Raw genomic sequence first — 25,638 nt, 5'->3', positions numbered from 1 at the left:
AAAAGTTACAGGAGATAATATGCGAGGACCATCACCCCAGCATTGCTATGGTAACTCATGGATCAGCTGCTATTTTAAAAGAGACACCGGCATGCAGGTAAATATTCACAGACGCCTTTGCAAGTCCAGACATTGATATCTTATCAAACGCAATAGGCTTAGAAACCCACTTATAGATATTTCATCAAATGCAACAAGAAGACGCACAACGTAAGCATTATCCGATGGCTCCTGTGTAAGAAAGGCATACGTACAGGCATCGGGGCTTCCTGCTCGATGAGATGTCTGTGAGCTGGTGGGAAATAAACAAGAGAGAGCATCAGTTTACCAGAGCTAGGCTAGAGGTGACACGTGTGTGCGTGCGTACGTGTGGGTGTGAATGGATTCAGTATTCAGCGTGGGAGTGCACTTACCCTCGCAAGCACACGAAGCAGCTGGAGAAAAACACTGGGAATATTCCTCCATTAATCTCAAGCTATTGTCTCAAGACAGAGCCTCTCACTGAACATGGAGCTGTTAGGCTAGTGGCCGTAGGTCCCAGGGATCATCTGCCTGTCTTCTGCACTGCCACCCCTGTGGTGCTGGCGGGGGAGAGGTGCACGCAACCTTTTTATGTGGGTCCTGAGGATCTGAACTCAGGTCCTCAAGTTTGCACGGCAGCAAGCACTTTACCCACTGATTGATCTCTCAGGCTCCTGGACGGGGTTTTAAAACTCGATCTTGTTTAAAGACACTCCATTCTCATTAAGGAGATCTGTAAGTAGTCAGCGGCATTACCTAGGGAGCCATCCACTGCGACAGAGAACAAGTGTGTCCCAGATTGGCTTGCTCGGTGAGCATCTCTGGACACCTGCTCTCAGTTTTCCAAGAAGCATGTATCGGAATATCTCAACATTTAAAACAATCAAATCAAATCAAAAGCTTCCCAGAAAGTCGGGGTTGGGGGAAAAACATGTTTTAAAAGCCTGACACAATGGGCCCTTATTTCTCAGGATCTGGCTGTGTTACAGTTGATTTAGTACAGCTGTAGCTAGTCACAGAGTACCAACCAAGAGGAAATGAGCATCAAATGTTATTTCCTAAATATATCATTTCTAAAATGAGACCATATGAAGACCAAGCCCACAAGCATCCCCAAGGCCATCGACCATCGAGGTGATGTCTGTTCCAAGTACCATGCCATAAAATATCTGCCAGTGCTTTGTGGCGGGGCCTAGAGTGCCTTCATTGGGAACGTAAATCGATGATTATCATTGCTAGCCAGATGTCACCATTCCACTTACAGGGGAAGCCCAGCCCAATCTTCCCACCCCTCCTCGAGCTGCTCTCGTAGGATGACGTCATGTCACGTTTTTAAGCAGAATCAGGGAATGAACAGTGAAGAAAATGTCAGGAAATGGCCTCTTTGGAATTTAGACCAGGGAGATTATGACGTGCTTAATATCAGTGGAGGATTGGGTCCCTCGTCGCCTCAGGACACCAAGAGCCATGAATACACACGTTTTAAGTCCCTTAAATGCGGTGCTGTAATATTTGAGCATACCCTGCACATCCTCCCCCCACCCCCATATACCTACAAGGTGCATCGAACCTTTGACACTGCCACGTGACGCTGTCATCTGCAAAGTTCACACTAGCAGACTCAAGATATACCAATCACCCACACGCAAAACCCCCAAACATTTTAATTAGTTTGTAATTCACAGAGATACTCAGCTAGAATCTGGCCATGGGCTGGCATACCTGGAAGTCTAAATCACCATTAAACTGCTTAAACTACCTATTAAGGTGTAAAGGATGCATAAGCAGCTGTCATAACCTCATTAAAAAATAATGGAGCTGGCTGGGCGGTGATGAGACACACCTTTAATCCTAGCACTTAGGAGGCAGAGACAGGCAGATCTCTGTGAGTTTGAGGTCAGTATGGTCTATAGAGTTCCAGAACAGTCAGAGCTACACCAAGAAACACTGTCTCAAAACAATGACAACAACAATAACAACAACAACAACAATAATAACAACAATAATAATAATAACAATAATAATAATAGTAGTGGGGTCAGAAAGAAGAGACTCCTGGGATCATTGCAGAAGAAGGGTAGAAAGATTGTAAGAGCCCAAGGAAAAGGGAGTTGGTTGTGAGACTGTGTCTCCTAGAAATGTCAGAGAGGTTACACCCATGAAGTCTCAATGCTCTGCCTAAACATGGCCTGAACCACTATGACACAGATATGCTAACGCAGAAGGGGGAAAAAAATCACAGAACCTCAATCTTAGACAAAGAACGATGGGCAACTGGGTAATGCTGAGAGAAGGAAGAACATGTCACTTGGCTTCTGCCTTAGAGTTTTCCTGCTGTGAACAGACACCATGACCAAAGCAACTCTTATAAGGACTGGGGCTGGCTTACAGGTGCAGAGGTTCAGTCCATTATCTTCAGGTGGGAGCATGGCAGCATCCAGGCAGGCATAGTGCTGAGAGTTCTACATCTTCATCTGAAGGCTGCTAGTGGAAGACTGGCTTCCGGCAGCTAGGATGAGGGTCTTAAAGTCCACACCCACAGTGACACGCCCACTCCAACAAGGCCACACCCACTCCACTCTTTCTTTCTCTTTTTCTTCTTCCTCTTCCTCCTCCTCCTCCTCCTCCTCTTCATCTTTTTGGCAGATGGGATATTAGGTCACTTTGTGTTTAATTTGACAGCATTTTTCAGAGCACAAAGATAAAATATCTGAGTAAGCATACTATATTTTTAGAAGTCAGCCAGGTGGAAAAAAGAAAGACCATAAATGCTCCAGGGGATTGAGGGAAAGATGTAGAATGTCAAGCCTTGTTTCAGAAAAGGCACAAAAGGTGAAGGGAGGTGAGGCATCCCCAGAAGGACGCAATGCTGACAGTCACCTTCTGGAGGAGGCAGTCCACGTAGCGATGGGAGGACCGCCCTTCCCTCTGGTGTGCCCTGTCTAGGGGAAAGGGAAGGGGAGTGGGTGGGGAGAGAGATCAGGGATCATCAGTGTGAAGCCTCCAAGGAGAGGTGAGAGCAGGGCTGGCGGGTGAGAGAGGCAGAGTGATTTTCCTGATCAATCTGGGAGGGGGCCACGGGGGAGCACGGCTGGCAGGAAGAGACGAGATGCAGGAGAGCCCAGGCAGGATGTCTGCTTGTCTTGTTGGCAGTAGGTAACTATTCTGGGTGAGTGCAGAAGTCCGGGGGAAATGGGAGCTCTGTAACACACTATGCTGGACCAAAGAGCTGACTCAAAGTTCTTCTTGCTAAAAACAGCCAAGCTATTCTGTCTCCGTATTGGCTGAGGGTGTGAGAGAGCGGACGTAGCTCTCTGATTATATGGAAGGCATGGCCCTTTATTTTATAGATGAGCGCATATGACCACAATGAGAGTGAGGGGGAGGGAGGGAGGGAGGGAGGGAGGGAGGGAGAGGGAGCACCCATGCTCCCATTTTAAAGTCTGCAGACTGCCCAACTTGACCCAAGGAAGAGTTGGGGAAGATAAACTACCAATACATGCGCCTAATCCCTTTTAGAATCACTCCATCCTCTGGGTCTGTTTAAGGCCAGAGCTCCAATCTACATCAATTAGGCCGGTCCTCTCGTTACTGCCTGATCACGTCAATCACACAGCTCTTCTATCTAAATTGCTCACTGCAATCTTAACGGCACCAAGCATCGCTTGGATTAGCCAGTGCTTCCTTCGGTTGAGCCAGCTGGCTAAAGGCTGGTCATGTGACTGAACCAGAAACGAGGCAAACATAAATATTTAATTTCCTACCATGGGTGAAGGAATTTGTTTGTGTACCTAGTACACAAACACAGATATATTATACACACATGTATAATATATATATATACTGTATAATATATATACTGTGCAGTATATATGTGTGTATCCTGTGAATGCAGATGTTTACATGTGTATATATGTATATATACATGTGTGTGTGCGTGTGTGTGTGTGTGTAAGAATACATACATTGATATGTTTTGTAGAACTCACTATGATGTGGTAGGAGGGGGTACCTTAGCAGGCCCATGCTGAGGCATACCTCCCCGAAGTACCAGCCATATGACAGACATAGTATAAAATAAAGTTTATTTGGGGGGGAATGAGAAAGGGGATTGAGAAGGGACTAGAGGCAGAGAAAGATAGAGAGACAAAGGCAGAGACACAGAGAGACAGAGACAAAGAGACAGAGACAGAGACAGAGAGAAAAAGAGAAGAGGGGAGGAGAGGAGAGGCGAGGAGAGGAGAGGAGAGGGAGGGGGAGAGGGAGAGGGAGAAGGAGAGAGAGAGAGAGAGAGAGAGAGAGAGAGAGAGAGAGAGAGAGAGAACACTTAAACAGTCCTTTTATAGCAAGCCAGGCTTGTTCCTGATTGTTGCTAGGTAACTATTGGGGGAGCCAAGAAGAATAGCTAACAGGCATTCCATGTGCACACATCATTCCACATATGTATATCTGACCAGAAGAGGTGGGATGCTTTTCAGCGTTTGATTACAAGATTAAATACATGTGAGACAGTTATTGCTACGACTCTTCAAAGATCAACATTCAAGCTGGGGGAAAAATGCTAAGCCAAAGACACGAGCCCAGAAATATAAAAAAGAGGGAATACTTCTGGCTTCCTGCTTCCTCCCTTCCATCTACTGTTTTCTATTCTAAGACCCCGTAGGCAGAGCGCAGGGTTTCACACACGGCTGTGTTTGGGGGTGACTTGTCCACCTACACACCGAAAAGGTTAATACAGCCTTGCAGCCTCAGGACTCTGAGACCCCAGTCACAGGTGAGCTGACAACTCAGGAAGCTAAAGGCACTTGGAGAGCACGGGGCGCATTCACTTCACGTCCTGGAAGAGTAGCAGATCCAGAAAGGCTCGGCTCAGCAAGAAGCAAGTTAAGAGGGTTCTAGAGCCAAGCCTTTTCACCTCACATGGGTGCTCTGTGACCTCAGGCCAGAGAGGGCTCAGAGCATCATCCCCCCAGCCAATGCTAGCCAAGAGAGGATATTCCAGAACTAGCTAAGAACTGCTAGACAAGACAGGACGCTCTTCCAAGAAGGAAGCAGAGGAGTCAGCTTGGGGGTGATGGTTCTGCCTCAGGACAATTACACGGAGCACACAGCCTCCTGCCTGGAAAAGGGGAGGTACCAGCAGGTCTGGAGGGTGGCGCTGAAACTTCATGCACTGATTCCTCTCCTTACTTAATCTACAGTCGGACCAGAGAGCGGAGGTGAAATCTGGCTTCATTTATTTTGTCTTATTTAGTATTCGTCTCTCCATTCCTCTAAGGTCGAACTGTAGAGCAGACAGATCTGACCATCCACTCGCCCTGCCTGAAGACCGATTAGACACCCTATTACCCAGGGAGCCAGGGAGTCTTGATCAAGGAGGCCACTTAACAAGACCCTAGATCAGGAAACACAGCCAGGGGCTGGTGGCAACCTTAAGCCCCAGGAGCTTCTGTGTGAAACTATACACCGAAACCAATCACCTGCCATGGGTTCCCTTTGAATATCCACTCAAAGAAAGTTTCACAGCGAGCACCACTGAAGAGGGTTTCCCTCCACTGTAAGGAAGGCTGAGTGTGTATGGACATGGTTGAGTGTTGCTTTCTTGAAATGATGATCCTTAGAAGAGAATATCACATTGAAGACCTTCAAAATGGTTGGACCTTGCTTTCATGAACTGATAATCACTGGAATATCATCTTGAAGACCTTCAACCCCACATACCTTCTGGTCTAGGCGAAAACTAAAGCCAGAACTCAGATATTTCTGACTTTGTTATTTTACAAGTATAAAAAAATTATGTCTACCAATTCAGCTTGGAATGGAGGTCGAAAGTGAGCAGGTAAGTGTTGCCTCAGACTCAGCGACCTCCCTGCCACCCTATTAACCATGGTCAGAGACAGGCATGGTCTAGCTAGGGCTTCAAATGACACCCAGGAAGGCCCTGTGAGTCACGCAGCTCCATTGTTTTCCGTCCTAGCTCAGTCTTGGTCCATTCCGACCACCATATTCAGGGGGCCTGAGGGCTGGCACGGCCGGCTGGGGACTCACCATGTGCTCACTAGTGTCATGGCTGAAACCGGAGGCCTGCTGGCTTTGATAGTACTCCAACTGCTTCTCCGCCAGCTCTACCCGTTGCAGCAGGTTCTCAATAAAGTCCTGGAGCCTTGCTTTTCCTTGAACCTCCTTCTCGGCCGCCGCTTCCAGGAAATGGTTGAATGTGACAACTTCTCTGTAAGGACAAGACACAGGGTGACACAGGGAGTCATTCACTGCACACATGTCAAGTCCCCAGCCAGCCAGCATCCCGGCAGCCATGACCATAACGAGAGGGATGAGGCTGCATGTTGACTGAGGGAGACAGTCACGGTAGGATGTAAAAGTAAATGCATTCTGTCAGGAGTTAACGACATTGAAACTAGGTACAAGGTGACAAAGTGACGGCCAGCGGTGGGGTGGCGAGATTTCAGAAAGCAAAATCAAGAGCAACCTTTTAGATGGAGACACCGGGAGGAAGAAGCCTCGGAAACACCTGGGAACTGTAAAACAGGTACTCCAGAGAGATGTAGATGTCTGAGCCGCTGTGAGGATGTGTGCACAGATGAAGAGCTGAGAGACTTCTAGGTCACCATGACGATCCAAGACATATGGAAAATGACATGAGAGACCCCCGAGAACCACCGAGAGCCACATCTTTATCTCCCTGAGGAATGGTAGGGGGTTTCTGGGTAGGGAGGTCTGAAGGTTAGAGCTGAGGCTCAGCTAAGTTGATAGATTGTTCTCCTAGCATGTGAGGAGCCCCAGGTTTGATCCCCAGATCCATATAAAATTGAAGGTGGTGGTGCCATGGTTAAGCTCAGCACTTGGGAGGTGGAGGATTTGGAGTTCCGGGCCATCCTCAGCTACCTAGTGAGTTCAGAGCCAGCCTGGGCTACCTGAGACTCTGCCTCAAAACTGAAACAACAAAATGCAGGACGCTAACTACACTGTATTTATAACTTCTCTAGTAATTATACTGTAAGCCATAAAACACTTGCTCAAGGTACCCGACAGAACAGTGGATCTCCACAGGAGAGAACAAACTGTTCACGATCTGGCTTCGGATCCCACACACACACACTCTTTTAGAAACCACCAGTTGTTAAGGTTTGGCCTGATATCACCCACTGTTGTCTGGGAAAGAGATTCAAACACCCCTTAGCTGTCTTACCGGGTCTCTATGTGAGACCCCTTATTTCTTTCATCCAATTTCCCCCGAAACAATAAATTTGTACCACCCTGAATGTAGAACTACTAAAGCTCAGCTGGGCTCTGTGAGGCTGGCACTGAAGTATTTCTAGGGTGGGAGAGAAGGCTCCGTCGATAAGAGAGCTTGCAGCATGCATCTGCAACTTGAGCTTACTCTTCAGAAATAGGAGACCACCAGCTCCCAAAAGTTGTCCTTTGACCTCTACTCTGCCATCCATGCTCACCCATACAGGCAACAACAACAAATAAAAAATTTACAAGTAAACCGTATGTGTGAAACTTCTCAAAACAATGTCCTTCTCACTGAATTATTTTGAAGAAGATAGTTTTCATTAAAATCTGTGGTTTGTGCTAACAGAGCGTTTTGTGTGGTGCTAAGGCAGACATTCTAAGGGGGTAGATCCTGAAATATCCAACGTCAAGGCTTATGACGAGGAAGGGGAAGAACATGACGCAGTCTCGCAGGACAGTAAAACTCGTCCGTGGCTATAATATAGGTTCCTGTCCTGCTGAGTCAGAACATCTCGTGACGCTCTCAAAGGCCAGAGGCAAAGATGAGGGCCAATCTTAGTGAGATTCAGTCAGGGCGTGGGGGGAATAAATCTCTTTAATTACTCCTACGTCACTTCCTGCCCGCATCTTTATCGCTTTTTAAAGAGAAGAGTAAAATAGTATTGAATCCAAGATTCTATGGGAAATACGCCTATTAAAAGTAACATTTGACTCTAAAGGGGGGAAATGCCAGCTACAGTGTAAGAAATTGACGTTGAGGCTTTATCATCTGCAGCTCTGAGACACTGATTCATCCCCAGGACTCAAAGGCATTTTGAAATCAACACAGCCAAAGGAGGCGCCGAGGGGAAAGCCCTTTCTGTGCAGCCGAAACTTTAGTGAGAAAAAAAATATTTGCTTTCTTATCCCTTTACTCATTTACAGGATGGCCAGAACCTCTGCAAGCTGCGTAACATTGCTTTTCTGTATTATAACATGTATTTATTTATTACATACGTGTATGCATGTGTGTACGTGTGCGTTCTCACCAACATGCATGTACACGCTCACTGCACCTGTGGAGGTCGGAGGTCACTCACAGGACTGAGTTCTATCTTCCGACCACGTGGATTCTGGGGTTCAAACTCAGGTCCTCAGACTTGATAACAAATACCTCTAACTTGCTGAGCCCCTCGACAACCCCTGGACCACCTCTTCCGAGATGAGCTAAAGGCAGCCAGCCTTGGAGAAAACCAAAATGCAATCACTGTCCACGAGATCAGCACACCTAGGTGAAAATTTAGACAGTGATGGTGCAGGAAGGAGATGGCTCCGGGTTATAAAAACATCTTGGTGTGGTGGCTCCGGGTTATGATCCCAGCACTGAGGAGTCTGAGACGGACAGACAAATGGATTCCTAGGGACCATTGGCATGCCATCCTAGACTATTTGTGAACCCAAGACCAGTGAATCTCCAAAAATCAAGGTGGACGGCACCTGAGGAACTGCATCCAAGGCTGACTTCTGGATTTCAGACACACACACACACACACACACACACACACACACACACACACACACACACAGAGCTTGGGTGAACAAACTGACAGAAGTGACCATTAATATGTCATGTGTGATATTCATAATTTGCATGCATCCATTGAAGTTTATTAAGGAGAAACAACGTACGGCCCCGGTCATCTATTCCAGCCTGCTAGCAAAGACCGTCTAGTCTTTCTGACTTCCTGCATTCCAGCACCCAGCCAGATTCATACCTGGGACATGCTGTTCCCCCAGCCAGAACCTCTCCCTAGCTCCCTGTCTTAATGCTATCTGTAACCTCAGGGTCTCCCTGCAGAAACCATTCCCAAACCCCCAACTGTAGTGACACAGGGTTGTGCACTCCCACAGAACCCTTTAAAACCCTGTCAGGGCACACCCCACAGGAGACCACCCATGTCGTCATAAAATCATCCAGTCCGAGGAGCATATTAGTTACTGGCCTTGTTGTGCCAAAAGATGCTACAAACGCATCTTTAACAAAGGAAACGTTTATTTTGACTCAGAGGGTGGCCTCCCTCAAGAGGGAACTCAGTGAGTCAGGAGCTTGAAGCAGCTGGCCCATGGCATCCACGGTTTTGGAAGCAGAGAAGGATGCAGGCTGGTACCCACCCAGTTCAGAGGGATGCAGGCTGGTACCCAGTTCCGTGTTTCCTTTTGATTTAGCCCAGGACCCCACGCCTTGGACGGCTGCTGCCCACAATGCGGATGGATCTTTCCACTCAACTACCCTAATGGAGATAATCCCTCACAGATGTGCTGGGAGATTTGTTTCCATGGTGACTCTAAATCCCATCGAGTTGACCATCAGGATTAACCGCCAGGGGCACAGTGTGTCGTCCACAGGAGTCCAGCAGATAATGGGGACCTAACACAGTCTTAATGAAGGACAAATGTACAACCAGAGCTCGAGCCGAACATCCCAAGCAACAGAAAAACCCCTTTGCTCCTTTCCAGGTCAGTCTTGGGCAAAAGCCAAAGAATAAACCACAGACACCTCCTCCAGGAGGAGGGTGGGATGTAAAATGGACTCCTGTCTTCGACTCTTAAAAAAAAAAAAATCAGGCCGGCTTTCCTTCCCAAGGGGAGGCTTAATCGAGTTATTTAAAGTTCATTTTACATGACTGATTTATGAACCTATTCAGGGGTATATGAAATGATAAAAATACCTCTGGCTAAAAATAGTCCTAACTGTTGATCACACAGCACCTCAGATGCTCTGTAATGTTGGCCATGAGGCAAACCAAAGAGCAAGAATCACTCCGGGCACCAGGAGCCTAGGGGCAAGCATGAGGTCAGAGCATGGTCCCCCTCCTCCCCAGGGCGCCACCCAAAACTCTGGCTTCTCTCTGTTTTTGTGGCCCCTTGCCTCTCCGTTTTCTTTTGGCTTTTCGGATATACAAGTATTAAGAGGGGTTTTTTGGGGGGATGGCAAATTTGGGGAGATATCTCAGTGGATAAAGTGCTACAAGCATAAAGAACTGTACTCAGATCCCCTAAACCCACATAAAAGCTGCCACCCCGATGTTGGGGTGGGGAGCAGAGACAGATGAATCCTTCGAGCTCATTGGCCACCTAGCCTAGCTGAATTGGTGAGCCCCACCCCACCCCCACACAATTGCACACACCCACTGAAGTGGGTATACATCACAGACACAAAGATTTTTTTTTTTAATTTTTTTCCTGGTCATAAAATCAAATTAATTTGTTGATTCTAAGCAGATTAATACTACACTCTAAATTACTCAGGCAGCATGAGAAAAGACATGGACAGAAAAGAATTCCTGGGATTTCAAAGTTTTCCCACGCTACCCCTAAGAACACGTGTTCACTCTCCTGTTGATTTTGTATTGGTCTGTATGTCCGAACACAACAGAGATCATTTATAGAAATAAACTGAGGGCAGAGAGATGGCTCAGGCAGGGCACTGGTTGGTCCTGTAGGGGACCTGGGCTCAGGTCCCAATACCTATAGAGTGGCTCACAGTTCAAGGGGTGGCGGTGGCTCTCCCTCTTCTGGCCTCCACAGGCACTGTGCCCACACAGTGCAGAGACACACATACACACAAACACCCACACACATAAATTAGAAGCAAACGAATCCTGGAGATGAGCTGAGAGTGTGGAACCCACTGATGCCTCTCTGCCTTCATAATCTCTGTTTCTCACAGGATATCTTTTGGCCATCTTCCTAGGTGAGGATCGGCAGAGATGTGTGTGTGTGTGTGTGTGTGTGTGTGTGTGTGTGTGTGTGTGTGTGTGTGTGTGTGTGTGTTATATGAACACGACTGTGTGTGCGTGGGGCTCAAGGCCGATGTTGAGTGTCGTACTCTGTTACCCTCCACCTTATTCCCAACAGGGTCTCTCACTGACTCAATCTGCAGCCAGGCTGGTGGCCAGCAAGTCACAACAGCACTGAGGTCACAGGCCTATATACCGACACACTCAGTTTTTCATGTGGGCTTCTGAGGACCTGAATGCTATCCTCAGGCTTGTACCATAAATGCTCTGACCCTGAGCGGTCTTTCCAGCCCCAAGCTTGCCAGTTCACATCCCACAGCTAAATGGATGTTGCTGGCCTTCCTAGAGCCTTTTGTCACACCATAGAAATCTGTTTCCTGTCGTTTATTTTCTGGTTGGTAGGTTTTCCCCGAAAGCAGAAAAATTCACCTTGCTCACCACTGTAGGACCAGACCATCAGGTTCTCTAGAAGTATCCATCGCCTGCAGGGGCTGGGGACACAGCAAATGACCAAGAGAAGAGGGAGAGAGCATCCACCTACTTAAGCTTACAAACCACAAACTAAGAATCATAGACGGAATCAGAGGCCCCTCACCTCTATCCAAGGCTGCGAGTGGCACGTGCCCCCTTCTGATGGGGTGAGGACATCTGGAGAGCTAAGTCGAAAGTCCCAAGGGACATATTTTAGAGGCTTAGGCGTCACAACCCTGCAATGATGCTACCAGGTTCCTGTTTCCAACACCTCCAGTGCCAGCTGACATTCTCTTTAATCACATCAGAAAAATAAATGATGTCACCATAGCAGCAGTCTCAAAATAGCTGGGAAGCAAACTATTCCAAAATGGGCCATGCTTGGGATTATGTAAGTCCCGGTGCTTTGGTAAATCTTACATCATCAGAAGTCTAGCAAGGACACAGTGAACCGAGGCAAGGAAACTACACAGCTTTCTTACAGGATCTGTTTCTAGGCAAGGCACTCCCTGCCTCTCAGACTTTTTTTTTTAGCTGAAAAAAAAAAAAAACCGTGTCCCCCTGAAGGAGGCACAGGGCACCTTCCAGTTCCCAAATCACCAACCGCAGGGAGCACTTAAGGCCTCTCTGGCTTTCAGTGAATCTGCCTGCTGCTTACTAGAGCAAAACACCCTGCCTCTCCCTCTTCTTATGACCTCTCTAGGTAGAAAGGTCTAATCTTTAACTTGAAATTGTGGCCTCCACTCAGACCCTTGCTAAAGCCACCATGTAGCCAAGCATGGTGGTGTACACCTGAAATCTCAGCAGGAATCTACCCAATAAAGCCCTGAATAAAAATTATACCAGGTGTGTGGGGGGTAGGGGTTGAGGAGATGCCTCACTACAGTGCTTGCCTCGCAAACATAAGAACTTGAATTTGATCCCCCAAACTCATTTTTTACAAAAGGTGGGTATGGTGGTGCTAGCTTGTAATCAGTGGGGAGAAAGAAGAATCCTTGAGGCTCACTGGCCGGTCAGCCTAGCCTATTCGGCAAGTTTCAAAACCAGTAAGGGATATCTTAAAAACAGTGCCCAAAGAACAAGAGTACTGTTTCACACACATAACACCACACACACACACATACCATGAAGACACACGCAGGCACACACACACACACACACACACACAACACAGATACTACAGATACATATCACACACATACCATACATCACACACACATACCATGCACACACGCACACACACACACAACTAGATACACATCACACACACCACACACTACACACACACATAACACTCCACACACACACACACCACACACAGCACATATACCACACACCACATACACAACAACACACACAAACCACAAATACATATTACAGACATAACACACACACAGCACACATACCACTCCACACACACCAGACACACACACACCACAGACACACACATACATTACACACACAATCACACACACCATACACATAACACATCACATACACATAACACACACACACCACATATATCACATGCACACACATACATGCATCACACACCACACACACATACATATAACACACACAAGCACATCCACACACCCCACAGTATATATAACGAATCCCTGACCCTGTGTTTGCCCAGAGCTTACAGATTCATCTTATGCTTTCTGCATGTACACCTTGGAGGGAAAATAAGGATTTTATGCTCTCCAGACATGCCTACCCCTACACTGGGTACATGAAGGATAGCCCAGTAGTATTCTCCACTCTTATTGTCTGAAAGTGTGTAAGAACCGTGGTGTTACTATCTTACCCAGGAGCTAACTGAGGGACCATCTAACACCATCGTTCTGGTTAGGGATTCGTTACTGCAAGGCGGCCTGGGTTGATTTACCAGATTAGAGACAGTGCTACCCAGCAGCCCTCACTGCTTGTCAATAAGTAATGGCATCTGTCGTCAGAGCTTTTAAAGTCACACTGACTTTGTGAGGATGATGAGCAAATTCTTCTTTCAGATTACACAGCAGGGTTTATAGATCACCTGCCAAGGGGACCCAAGACAGCATCACAAATGATACCCAACTCAGATCACCTTCTGTGCTGAGGACACTGTAACTGCTGTAAACTTACTTAATGTAGCCGGGAGATGAATCCAGGGCTTTGTTTGGTCAGTTTAGTTTTGAGTTTGCTGTGCTATTGAGACCAGGTCTCATTCAGGAAACCAGGCTGGCCTGGAACTCAATTTGAAGCTCAATATTCTAGTTTCCTTTCTGTTGCTCTGATAAAATACTCTGATCAGAAGCAACGCAGGGAAGGAACAGGTTTATTCCATTTACAATTCTAGGTCAACGTCTATCACTGAGGGAAATCAAGACAGAGCTTGAGAAAGAATTTTGAAGACAGGCCTATCGATTACTATTTCAGTGTTACCTCTAAACATGGACCTCCATTTATTGCCAAAGAAGTACGGTGTCAGGAACCATGGAGAAGGACGCTGCATGGCAGGCAGGTTTATGCTCTGCTATCCTTATACAGTTCTGGTCCACCTGCCTAAGGAATGGTGCCACCCACAGTGGACAAGGCCTTCATACATTAATCAACGATCAAGAATATCACCGAGACATGCCCACGGCAATCACTCATGTACGACTACCTTCCCAGATAATCCTAGGCTGTGTCAAGTTGACAGTTAAAGTTAACAAGGGCACCCAGATTGGTCTTTTTAGACTTTTCAGAGGCAATCCCTGGCCTTTGCCATTCAAGTATCACCATGTCCAACTGTCCCTAGAGCCATTAACTTCAGTTTCAATGAAAGGCACTTTCCCTTTTGCATTTGTTTTGTTTGTGTGTTTATTTGTTTTGATCAAATCTCTCTAGATTTTAAAGTTTACCCAGATTTAAATGAATCTCAAATGGGACATCAACAATCTATATGCTCAGAAATGGACTTTTAACCTTGACCCTAGAGCTTGGAGATCCCACAATGAGATATGCATTAGGAATGATCTGGAAGTTTCTTTGACTGAGAGGGAGCTTTCCTATTAGAAATGTCACATCTCATCTCTGGGAGGTGGAGTCCTCTGAGGAAACAGTGACATGGTAAGGAACCCAGTCAGGCAAACTCAATCAAACCAACTTAGTTGGGATACACAGATGTGGCTGATGGACAGCTGTCCCTGTTCCCAGGCAGATGGCAGAGTGGGGGGCAGGATAGGGGACAGGCTCTGCAGATACTGAGAGACAGAGGGTACTGTCTTTGTCGTTGTCTTTGTTACACTCAGACCAAGAGACCCAGTGTCCTTCCTGGGAACAAGACCCTTTCAATTCCAACCCATGCACAGAGAATGTGTTTATTTAAGGCTTGAACACAGACATGGCCAAGACAGCCTCAAATGGAGGCTGAGAAGAAAATGATGTCTTTATATTTGGAAATTTAAGGCAAAGCCTCTATATTTTCATTCCAAGTGGGGTTTTGTTTTAAATTTTAAACTAAATGCTCCTTTTAGCCCTGTCATCCTCAACATGATAGATTCAAAACACCAACAAAAGCAAGGCTATAGCTTAGCCCTCACGTGCATGCTTAGCAAACATGAGTCTCTGACAGAAATTCCACACAATGAATACAGAAATGCCAGATTACAGCCCACACAAATGTGGACAACGATGCAATAAGACGTTAGCTGGAGCCGGAACAGGATATTTAATTCTAGGAACATAGTACATTCAATGGTTCATTGGTTAAAACAGCCACACTATAGCCATACCAAGGAATACAGAAATAGCACTGTACAGAAGACACTGGAGAGTCATGGCACTGTGAGCACGTGGACAGCTGTAAGGTCAGAGGGCAGGGCAGGATGTATCAGGATTCCGTCAGAGGAACATTAAGAGTGTGTGCTGCCGTTACAATGGTTGTGTGAACACAAGCTAGGCTTGGAAGGAGGTTTATAAAACTCCACAGTGCTTTCTCCTGAGGGTGACGTGGGATAGGCTTGGAAAGGAGAGAGAACACACATCCCTTTATCTGGTGGAATGTTTTGTTCCACAAGCCTCTGTTTCCCTTCAATACCGCTGGATTCTAGGCCTATGACTGTGCACCATAATGGAGTTGTCTGGGAGCTGGCAGTCGAACTTAAGGTTTTGTGTATGCTAGGCAAGCACTCTACCAAATGAGTATGATCCCAGCCATGAATCCAATCTCTCAAGCAATAAATCACTGCTTGAGTGCACCATGTTAAATCCTTGACGATAGCAGCATCTGATCATGGGAACTCCTTTCTACCAGTCACCATTCCACATTCTGAGCAGCCACTACCCCTAAACCAACATCAATTATTATTTGTACAATGAGCAAATTGTGGAATATTAAAAAAGAAATAAATGCATGAATTTCTATCCTATTTAACTTACTGCTACTAAATCCTAAACAAACAAAAACAAGTTAGTCTAGGCTTTTCCCTGGTCTCAGCATGTCCCCACCAATCATCTCACAGTATTGCAGGGCAGGTCATCTGGGTCTCCTCTGTGGCTCCTACCAGAGAGCACCAGAGAACAAAGCACCAAAACAAAAATGATATATTCATTAGGGAACACTTTCTTAAGAACAAAGAAAGTCAGTAGCGTTGTCAACTGGATGGGATTTAGAATCACCATGAAACACGCACACTCCAGGCTGTACCTATGAGGCTATTTCCAGAAAGTTTTAACTGAGCTGCCGTCCTGGTTTCATTCCTTCTGCTGTGATTTTTCAAAAGCAGCTCAAGGGAGAGAGGACTTACTTAGACCACAATTCTAGTTCACAGTCCATCACACCAAGAAAGTCACAGCGGTAGGAACTTGAAGCAGCCAGTCATGCCGATAGTCAAGAGCAGAGAGAAAATGGATACATGCATATGTAGCTTACTTGTGTTAGGCACACATATATAAGCACCCCCCCCCCCAACATACACACACAGTACAGTATCTGATGCCCTGCCCAGGGAATAGAGCCACCCACGGTGGGCTAGGTTCTCCCACATCAATTAATGCAACTAAGAAAATCCCCCACAGACATGCCCACCAGCCAACCTCATTGAGACTCTTTTTCCAGATGATTTTAAATTGTAGCCAGCTTAAAATTAATCAGTCAGTAAAACAAGTTAACTTGTGAGCGACACAATCTCATAGACTGGGGTCTAGGACTGAATAAAAAGGAGAAAACAAACTGAGCATCAGCATTCATTGTCTCTGCTTCCTGATTATAGATACAATGTAACCAACTACCTCCCAGTCTTGCCACCATGACTTTCCTCCCATGATGAATTATGCCCTCTGTGAGTCAAAATAAACTCTTCCTTCCTGAAATTGCTTTCATGGGGAATTTTGTCACAGCAGTATACAAAGTCACTAATACAATAGCAGATTCGAAGTCATCCCAACTACAGTAAAAAAAAAATGTCTAGTGTGACTAAAAAGTATCTAGGCATCTCTTTAATGGGAACATAAATATTTAGCGATAGCAAATGAACCTCTCTTTAGTATGTAGTTTTTCTGGGTATTTTTGTTACTGTAATTTTAGAAAGGAAAGCATCAAAAGCAAGGGAAAAGCATATTCTTGAAGCGTATTCTACACCAGAATGGGTCATCATCTCCTGTTCTTGACTAATTCACACACACTGGTGGAATGGCTCTCCCAGCATATCAATTCTGGCTTCCCACTCACACACATTTACACACCGCGCACAGGCTTCTGAACAGGCTGTGTTGTGCTCTCCAACATCACCCATGGAACAGTTTCCAAGGGAACCGGGAGTTAGATATTAATTAGATTAATGCTGCCACTTTGGTCACCCTATCCAAAGAAGATGAATAATACCAAAGCTTCCGGCCTCCTGGTACTAGTGAACCAATGAGGCAAGCAGCCAAGACATGTGCCGGGGATGCCCAGCAAAGCTCGCTGAACATCTGCCTGTATCTTGGGGAGGGGAGAGGAGGGGTCTCCCAAGGGAGGGGGGTTAGCATCCAGTTTCAACAGCACTTACTCCTCTTTCCTCAGGAGCTCCTCCTCGGACTCCGTCAAGCGCTGCTTCAGCACGGCGATCATTTCCACAGCCACGTCGACCTGTTTGTTCAGGGCCCGTTCTCGCCTCTGGACTTCCTGCTTCTTCTGAGTCAACTGCACAAAGGCTGCCCGGACTTCCAACAGTTCGGCGGTTTTCTGGGCCAACTCTTTGGTGAGTTTGTCGATTCTCTTCTCGATGGTCCTGTCCACGGCCTCTACCATGCGATTGAACTTTTCTCGGACGTGAGCCTCGAAAGCAGCTTTGGTGTCTTGGGTGGGGAGTCCAGGGCTGGACCGGGGAGCATCCAGAGTGTCGGCCCGGATGTCCACGGCTGTGTAGGTCTGCACGTAGGACACGGGCCTCTCTGCCACCATCTCAAAGGGTTTCGGGTCCTTGGAGTGCCCATGGGAGATGCTATACAAGTTAACATAGCTCGGCTTCTGCTTGGTCACCTTTGCGTGGCCCCGGAGCAGTTTTCCCTGCTTCGGGAGCTCCGAGGACCTGAGTAGGTCTGTGTCCTTGAGAGACGGCAGGAGGCTGCATTTTGTCAGGAGGGTTCGTTCCTCGTAGCTGTGACTGAACTCTAGATGAGCCCTCAAGGACGACAAGCTTCTAAATCTCGTATGGTCTCCACACCTCGGGCAGCGGAACGGCAGGCACACAGCGACATTCTCCAGGGAGTCCTGCCAACGGTACCGGCTTTCCTCAAAAGTCGTCTGTTGCATCACTCTGAAAGTCCTGGGAGGGGGAGAAGACCCCAGTTTACATGTCGGTCAGAAGCTATTGAACTGACACTGGCTGACACTGAAGGCTGCCGTTGGGTGACAATCAGCAAAGTAACGGGTTTCACCGAGGCATTTACAAATTTACTTGGTTCTACTGGTTCTCTTCCCCATCTCTCTGCCTACCCTTTCTTTCCAGCTGGTCCCTTTCCTCCTACCCCAATATCCACTTCCACTTTCAAGTCCCACAAATTCTATTACCCTCCCCTTTCTATCCTTAAGAGACCCGTTTATCCTGCTCTCTTCTTTCAGGCCCTACATCACCAAACGAATGTGCACGTGCATACACACACCAATACAGAAGTTAAATTCTACGATCATTCTTTGAGAGGACACACAATACTTGTCTTCTGAGCCTTGCTTATTTCATTTAACGCAGTGCTCAGTTCCATTCATTTCCCTGCAAATACCAAGCTTTCGTTTTTCCTAACCGCTGAATAGAATTCCACTCTATATTTGCGCCATATTTTCTTTATCCTTGCTACTGTTGGTGGGCACCTAGGCTGGCTCGAATGCTTAGCTCGGGTGAGCAGTGCAACAATAAATATGGAAGAGAAAGCATCTCTGTAGGAGAATATAGAGTCCTTTGGGGATAGGCCCAGGAATGGTATATTCCTGGGTCACGTGATACTTCTATTTTCAGTCTCCTGAAAAAAATCTCCGGGCTAATTTCCATAGTGACTGCATCAGCTCCGTCTTCTTGGTTTGAAGCAACTATCGCATATGATATTTAATGCTGACTTTTATGTTGAAATGAAAACCCAAATCCCTTTGCTGAATGCAACTGCATCTACTCTCTTCTGTATCCTCTGACGCTTCTGCCGAGAGTCGGATACAGATGCCAAGGCCTGCGCTTCTAATCCAGCTCCAGGCTGCCTGAGCAAAGGTGCCTTACCCAGGTGAAAAGCTAGAGCAAGGAGGGGAAATACTAAAGCCCACAGAGGAAGGTCCAGAGACGGAACTCAAGTTTCTTGCCCTCCTGAATTTGCCATGCTACATGGACATGGGTCGCCCATGAATGTGAAATGCCGGGAGACTCACAGGAATTGTGAGTCACCTGGCAATCTCTTCTCAAGTCTGGGAAAGATGGACTAAACTAAGCGCAGTGGCTTTAAACACATCACGAGCTGAAACGATTTTAACCAAACATTTTTTTCTTAGTATTTTAAATTTTTTTAATAAATAAGATTCCTTATTTACTCTGTGACACTGTGTGTGTGTGTGTGTGCATGTGCGTGCGTGCACACGCGCACTCGCATGTGCACCTGAGAATAACTTGTGTGAATGGGTTCTCTCCTTCCATCATGTGTGTGTCCTAGGGATTGAATTCAGGTCATCAGGCTTGGTGACACATGTGTGCTTATGTCATCGTGGTCTGTTCGTGACGTTAATATTTTTAGTTACTGGTATGATGACATAAATCAAAGTGTTAGCCTAACACTAATGCTCTTTTGACATTTGGGAACCCACGGTGTCAGATATCATTTGATATATACGGCCACAGCCCAGATCCCTCGCTAACAGAATGTTCTGGATGGATCTGCCTTGCCTCTGATGCTGTTTTTAGTGTGACAACTTCTAGAGTGTTGGAACCAGACAGATGTCAGCCTAACTCCTCCAGAAAGAAGTTCTTGTTGCCTCGGCATCTTCATCCCCTTTGCCCTAGCAACAGATGACTCGTACAGCCCAATTTTGCAAGGGTCCTGGTACTTATTTCCTCCAAGAATGTTAACGAGGAGCACTGGGTTCCACAGGGAAGGAGCTTGGATCTTAGGGTGCATCCTAGGGTGAGGTGTCTATGTTATACCCTTATCTGCCTCCAGAAGCTGAGAAAGAAATGGTGCCTGAGCTGCCAAGCAGGCACATTTTCCAGGTTACTAAATAAAGTCTCTGTACCCCAGCAAAGGGGAACCCTCCTGTGCCGCGCGGGGTTGTTCAATAGGATGCAAACCCTGGCCCAGCCTAGGGCTGAAGAAGCCGGCAAGGGGGTGCAGAGATAGGAAGAGAGGATTCTAGAGCGGCAGTGGGAAGGAGGGGGTGATGTTTGGATGGGGGAGACAAGATATACCACCCTCCGCCCCCAGCAAAAGGCTTCCACGGGCTCAGCGGAAACCTGGGGCACAGGTTAGCAAAAAGGGTTCCGATTTCCTGTGCAGAACTGGTCAGACTGGGAAGCCTCTGCGTGGGGGGAGGTCCCGGCTTTCCTAGCCCCCGCTCCCGCTCCCGCTCCCGCTGGTGACTGCGTGGATTCGTGCTCACGCGAGTTCGTGCGAGTGGGGAAGCCAGCGGTCCCGACTCCCCGTGACGCTGCGCAGCCGGGACCACCTCCCCGCGTGTCCGTGGAGCGGGGGGCGCGGGCGCACAGCTCCAGCCGAGCCCACTTACCCGACTTGTTGCTGCCGCTGCAGCCGCCGGTGCTGATGCTGCGGGAGCCGCGCGAGCGGTTTTCAGCAGAGCCGTAAATCAGGCTGAGCCAGGTCGGCTCCCACGCGGGACGAGCGGCGACCGGGGCGGAGCGTGGCGCGGGCGGGACACGGGGGCGGCGCCCGGGGACGCGAGGCTGGTGCTCCGGCCCCCGGGCAGCCACCCCTGGGTCCACCCCATCTGGGCCCCTCTAGCGGGAGATCCTGGGCCTTTCCCTTCAATCCAGCTCAGGATTCCGCTGACATCACGGGGAGGGATGCAGGATGGTCTCTGGGGAGGGAGGCGGGGACACGTGCCAGCCTTGCCCAGCCTAGTCTCGCTACAGGCCTAGACAAGCGCTCCCAGTTGCAGGGGCGGCGAAAGTGGGCGTGAAGATGGAACCTAGCTGGCTAGACCCTGGAAAGAGTTGCCAGCAGGAAGGCCCTGGTATTTATGTTAGAACTTCATCCAGGCAACCTGGCAAGGAGGAACCACAGGACTCGCATACTCGTGGAAGGGTGCGTCCTCCAGCTAAGTTAAACAGAACTAAGGCTGGTAAAAGTGTGGAAGTTAAGAAGCACATAAAGGCAGAACTCTGAGACCTCCTCACTGAGAAGATGCCCCCAACACGAGTCTCTCAGTGGAAGAAAGATTTAGCCTCCTGAGACGTGTCATTTCCTTCCTAATAGAAGTTTCTGCTCGTGTGTGTGTGTGTGTGAGAGAGAGAGAGAGAGAGAGATTTTGTTAACCCTGCTTTTAAGGGACTGGAGAGATGGTCTGCACTACTGAAATACTAATAATTGAACGAGAGGTGCACGCCCGTAAAGTTCAGGAAATCAGAACCAGAGAGGTCGGAGCGTGCATGTACACAACCAAGAGTCAGGGTGCGCCAGTCATTGTGAGCAAGCAGGAAGCTCATTCATCCTGGCTACCTTTGGGGCAGGACGCAAAGTGTGATCTGGGGGTGGCAGGGGGACCAAGGTCTAGAGCTCAGCCCTCTCCCAACATTGAGGCAACTTACTTGTCTTACTTGGTCCTGAAGTGTCGCCACTTCAGGCGAAAGCCTGGAGACTTCTTAGGGCCTTTTTTCTAACAATGGCATAATATTATCAAATTCTTCATTCGATCATATGTTGTGTTTATCAATACAATTTCGATATTAAATCACAGAGTCATGGTAAAATGATTTGATATAGTTTTTCTTAAGATTTATTTCTTTTATTTATATAAGTACACTGTAGTTATTTTCAGACACACCAGAAGAGGGTGTCAGATTCCATTATAGATGGTTGTGAGCCACCATGTGGATGCTGGGAATTAATTCAGGACCTCTGGGAGAGCAGTCGGTGCTCTTAACCACTGAGCCATCTCTCCAGCCCTTGATAAAGTTTTAAATGAGAGTAAAGAAGGGAAATCTTTTCAGGTGAAAAAGAAAAAAAATACACTCTTCCTTAAAAATAACTTTAAAAATCATCTCTGTAAGTAGGCCAATGTGACAGATGTCAGTGACAGGCCATGGCTACTTCCCAAAGTACTGAGGGTCAGTGACTTTAAAATAAAGTCAACCCCCACACCCAGAGCCTCAAGGCATGTTGGATTTATCCCAATGCACATGCAGTTCCTGCTACTTCAATACACGAGAAAGATTGTATTAAGGAATCCACAATCAAAGGAAAAACTATGACAGATTGAAACAAACAAAAACAACTTCATATCCTCTCTCGTGACTTGTGTCTTTCTGTCTGTATTCTGTCCCTCTAACTGCCCAGTATCGCTCTCTCTTGGGTCCCCTTTTTGGAAAACTATGAACAATGCATTGGGGGAACTGTGGGAGAGGCTCCAGGAGAAAAGGCCGAGGGCCTTTGACCTTAGGGAAGTCTTGTTCCCTGGATTGTTCTTGGATGTGATTTTGTGCTTCCTGTGTTAAACATTTACGATCAATTCATAAGACCTGTTTGTTCTTGTTGGATGTCTGAACATAGCTGTAGACCCCAACTGGTCAGTGTACCCTGAATCTGGATACTGCCTTCTGCCTTGCTTCCCTGCTTTCCCGGATCTAGTCTAGTACGTTCCAGGGAATTGCGTTTAAACTGGTCGGTGTGGGGAAAACTCTGTTAATATTCAGTATGTGCTTGGTGGTGTTTTTTACATTTTTCTGGTCAAGTTTTCTGAACTCTAACAACCTTCCTCAGGTTGTTACTTTCTTTGTTACATTGTGTACAAAAGTACACGGAAAATGACGTGAGGTTGTCTACAGCATAAGACTCTAGTCCGCCCCATTCTTTCAGGTCCTCAGATTCCAAGTCCAGCAGACAAGATCTGCACAGGTACATGTCAACACGCTTCCTAAATTTTAGACTATCCTCCCACTTACACTTGCCCCTATATATGTATATGCGTTATGCATATGTGTGTATACGTTATAGACTTGGACCTGCTTATGAGGAAGAGCATCTGGTTTATTTCTGAGTTTGGGTCACTTTGCTTAGCGTACTCTCCAGGCCTACGCATTTGTCTGCAAATGCCATGACCTCCTTTCTTTACAGCTGAACCATTATGCGCCTGCACTACCTCCTCTGCTTGCTTCGCCAGTTAACAGACATCCAGAGTCACTGCCCTGAATAGAGCAGCAGTAAACATGGATGTACAAGTGTCTTTCTGGTGAGATGTAAAGTTCTGGGAGTCCTAGAGCTGGACCGTTTGCTTGTTCTATTTGGCTGTACTAGTCTGAGCTTGGACTAGCAGTGGATAAAGTTTCCTCTTTCTCTACTCCCTCTCCTACATCTGTCCGATCTCTTGATGTAGCCATGCTGACTGGGGTTGAGGTGGTAGCCAGAGGTAGCTATAGTTTGTGTTTCCGTGAAGGCTTTGAGACGTTAAACACTTCTTGGAATGCTTAGAAATTACTATAGAGAGGTCGTGTGCAGGGTTGAATCTGCCATTGTGGGAGATTTGGCACTGGTCCCCAGGCAGAGGGGACCTTATAATTTAACCCAAGTGGTTTCTGAAGTGTGTTTGCCTCTATCAGTTGGAGCATCTGACCCTTGTTAGAAATGTGTGTTATTGGCGATGTATACACAATACACATAGAAATGTGTCAGTGATGTGAATTTGAAACTGTGGGGGATCCCCAAAAATATGGGGTTTGACAAACCCTTCTGGTAATTTTGATGAATCAGCATTGTTCTGGAAACTTTAGGGGCTTCCCAAGTCTTGGAAGCTCTGCTTCCTTGTTGTTGCCTTGTACAATCCCATTACTTTCTATGTCTTATGAGTTTCCTTTACTTCCTATGTTTTACTAGTTTCCTTCCTTCCCAGAGGAAGGAGTGCTTAGACAGCTACATGACTGATGTCCTTTTATTGAAGAGTCTAACTTCTCTCCATCCCTCAGGATTTAGCTCAAGTACCCCCTCCTAATGGAGGTCTTTGAAGTGGAAATTTCTGATTCCTTTGGAGACTTGGTTGAGTCATGTGATTTTGTTTTTTTTTGAAACTGTCTGCTGAAGCAGACACAAAGCGTGGGGTGGGGGGGTGTTTTTCTGGAAGCTGCCTGGAATTAAGGTCATGTGATGTTTTCCTAGAGAGGATGCTAGAGAACACATGATGTTTGAAAAGGATATAAATATGACCCAACAGACAGTGGGTGACTCTACTCTGTGTGGTACTGGTTCACCCGGCCACTCTTCCCTGATCATTGTTTGTCATGACTTCACAGAGAGAAATGCACCAAAGAACTTCTGGTGCTGTTCCAGCAGCTTCTTGCTGCTTCCACGGGTGCAGTTGACAGAACCTTGCAGTTTCTTCTGGATCAAACTGACATTGCTGATTTGTAAATGATGTTTGCAAGTGGATTGAACTACCTCTACTCATCTTTCTAAACTGTACTGCTAATATCCTGACAATGGAGCTTAGATTTGCCCCCTAAAAAACTATTTCTAAAGAGGTCTTGACCCTATTAACTTTTCCTTTCCAGTACCTTTGGTTGGTGGTGGGCTAGAAGGAAAGTTATAGCATTAAAACACACTTATTAGAGTAGGTTTTAAAAGTATAAGCCCTACAGTCTTCTCTGACACTACCAAACCAAATTAGATCTCACTAATAAAACAAATTACAGCAAAACGGTGCTGGTTATTTGTGTGGCTTTTCACGTAACATCTCTCTCTACTGTTACATTCTAAGTCACTCCAGTTGGTGGTCCTGTCTTACCACTCCATTCCCAGTACCCTGCACAGTTCTGCCCCGTATAACAGGCTCAATAAATATATCCAAAAGTAGCCAGTGTCGAGCACATGAGCTTCCCTTCTCTACATTACCCACCATGAGCTTGTGATTAGCAAACAAAGGCTGATTGCCCTGTACTACCTCGAGAAGATGCTGCTAGGCTTGCTGGAGGTCACACCTGTCCTGAGGTGGGACATGGGCATGGTGCTGTTGGATCCCGACCCTTGAAGCCTGCCTCCTTTCACTGCCACAGGGTCGGGGAAGGAGGAAGATCACAAATGAGGTTAAGTGGAACGGAAATCAGGCAGGAAGAAAGAAGATCGCAAGGGAGAGACAACAGACAGAAGGAAGGACATGAAGGACGGACGCCTGATACAGAAGATTTATTTCACTGGGAGGAGAACGAGCTTGGGTTGGGCTTGTCAAGTCTTTGCTGGAAGACATGGGAATTGAGTGGAGACTTAAAGACCTCCTTTTCCAGCTTTTCCAGACGCCCATTACTCACCATGGCCAAAAGGGCTGTCTTGAAAATACAAGTGTCTTGAAACAGCAAAGCCATACAAACATTTTACTAATCCATTGTCTACCTTCATCCAAAGGCCACCACAGAGCCATTGAAAGTTTGGCTAAGTATGCCAGATTAAAGACCTGGAAAGAAGTCCAGGT

General features: G+C 46.9%; 1 protein-coding gene across 1 annotated transcript; it reads right to left on the bottom strand.

Moving 5' to 3' along the window:
• Positions 1-122: 122 nt before the first annotated feature.
• Znf365 (zinc finger protein 365) lies at positions 123-20,774 on the bottom strand. The gene is made up of 4 exons (XM_032888702.1): positions 20,734-20,774; positions 17,546-18,304; positions 6,070-6,250; positions 123-292 (listed from the first exon to the last, which is right to left on the bottom strand). The coding sequence occupies exons 2-4, from the start codon at positions 18,289-18,291 to the stop codon at positions 218-220; spliced, it is 1,002 nt and encodes a 333-aa protein (XP_032744593.1). The 5' UTR covers positions 18,292-18,304; positions 20,734-20,774; the 3' UTR covers positions 123-217.
• Between the last annotated feature and the right edge of the window lie 4,864 nt (positions 20,775-25,638).

The sequence above is a fragment of the Rattus rattus genome, chromosome 18 (genome assembly GCF_011064425.1).
Source record: "Rattus rattus isolate New Zealand chromosome 18, Rrattus_CSIRO_v1, whole genome shotgun sequence".
Taxonomy (NCBI): domain Eukaryota; kingdom Metazoa; phylum Chordata; class Mammalia; order Rodentia; family Muridae; genus Rattus; species Rattus rattus.
This window is presented reverse-complemented; position numbering and strand designations above follow the sequence as displayed.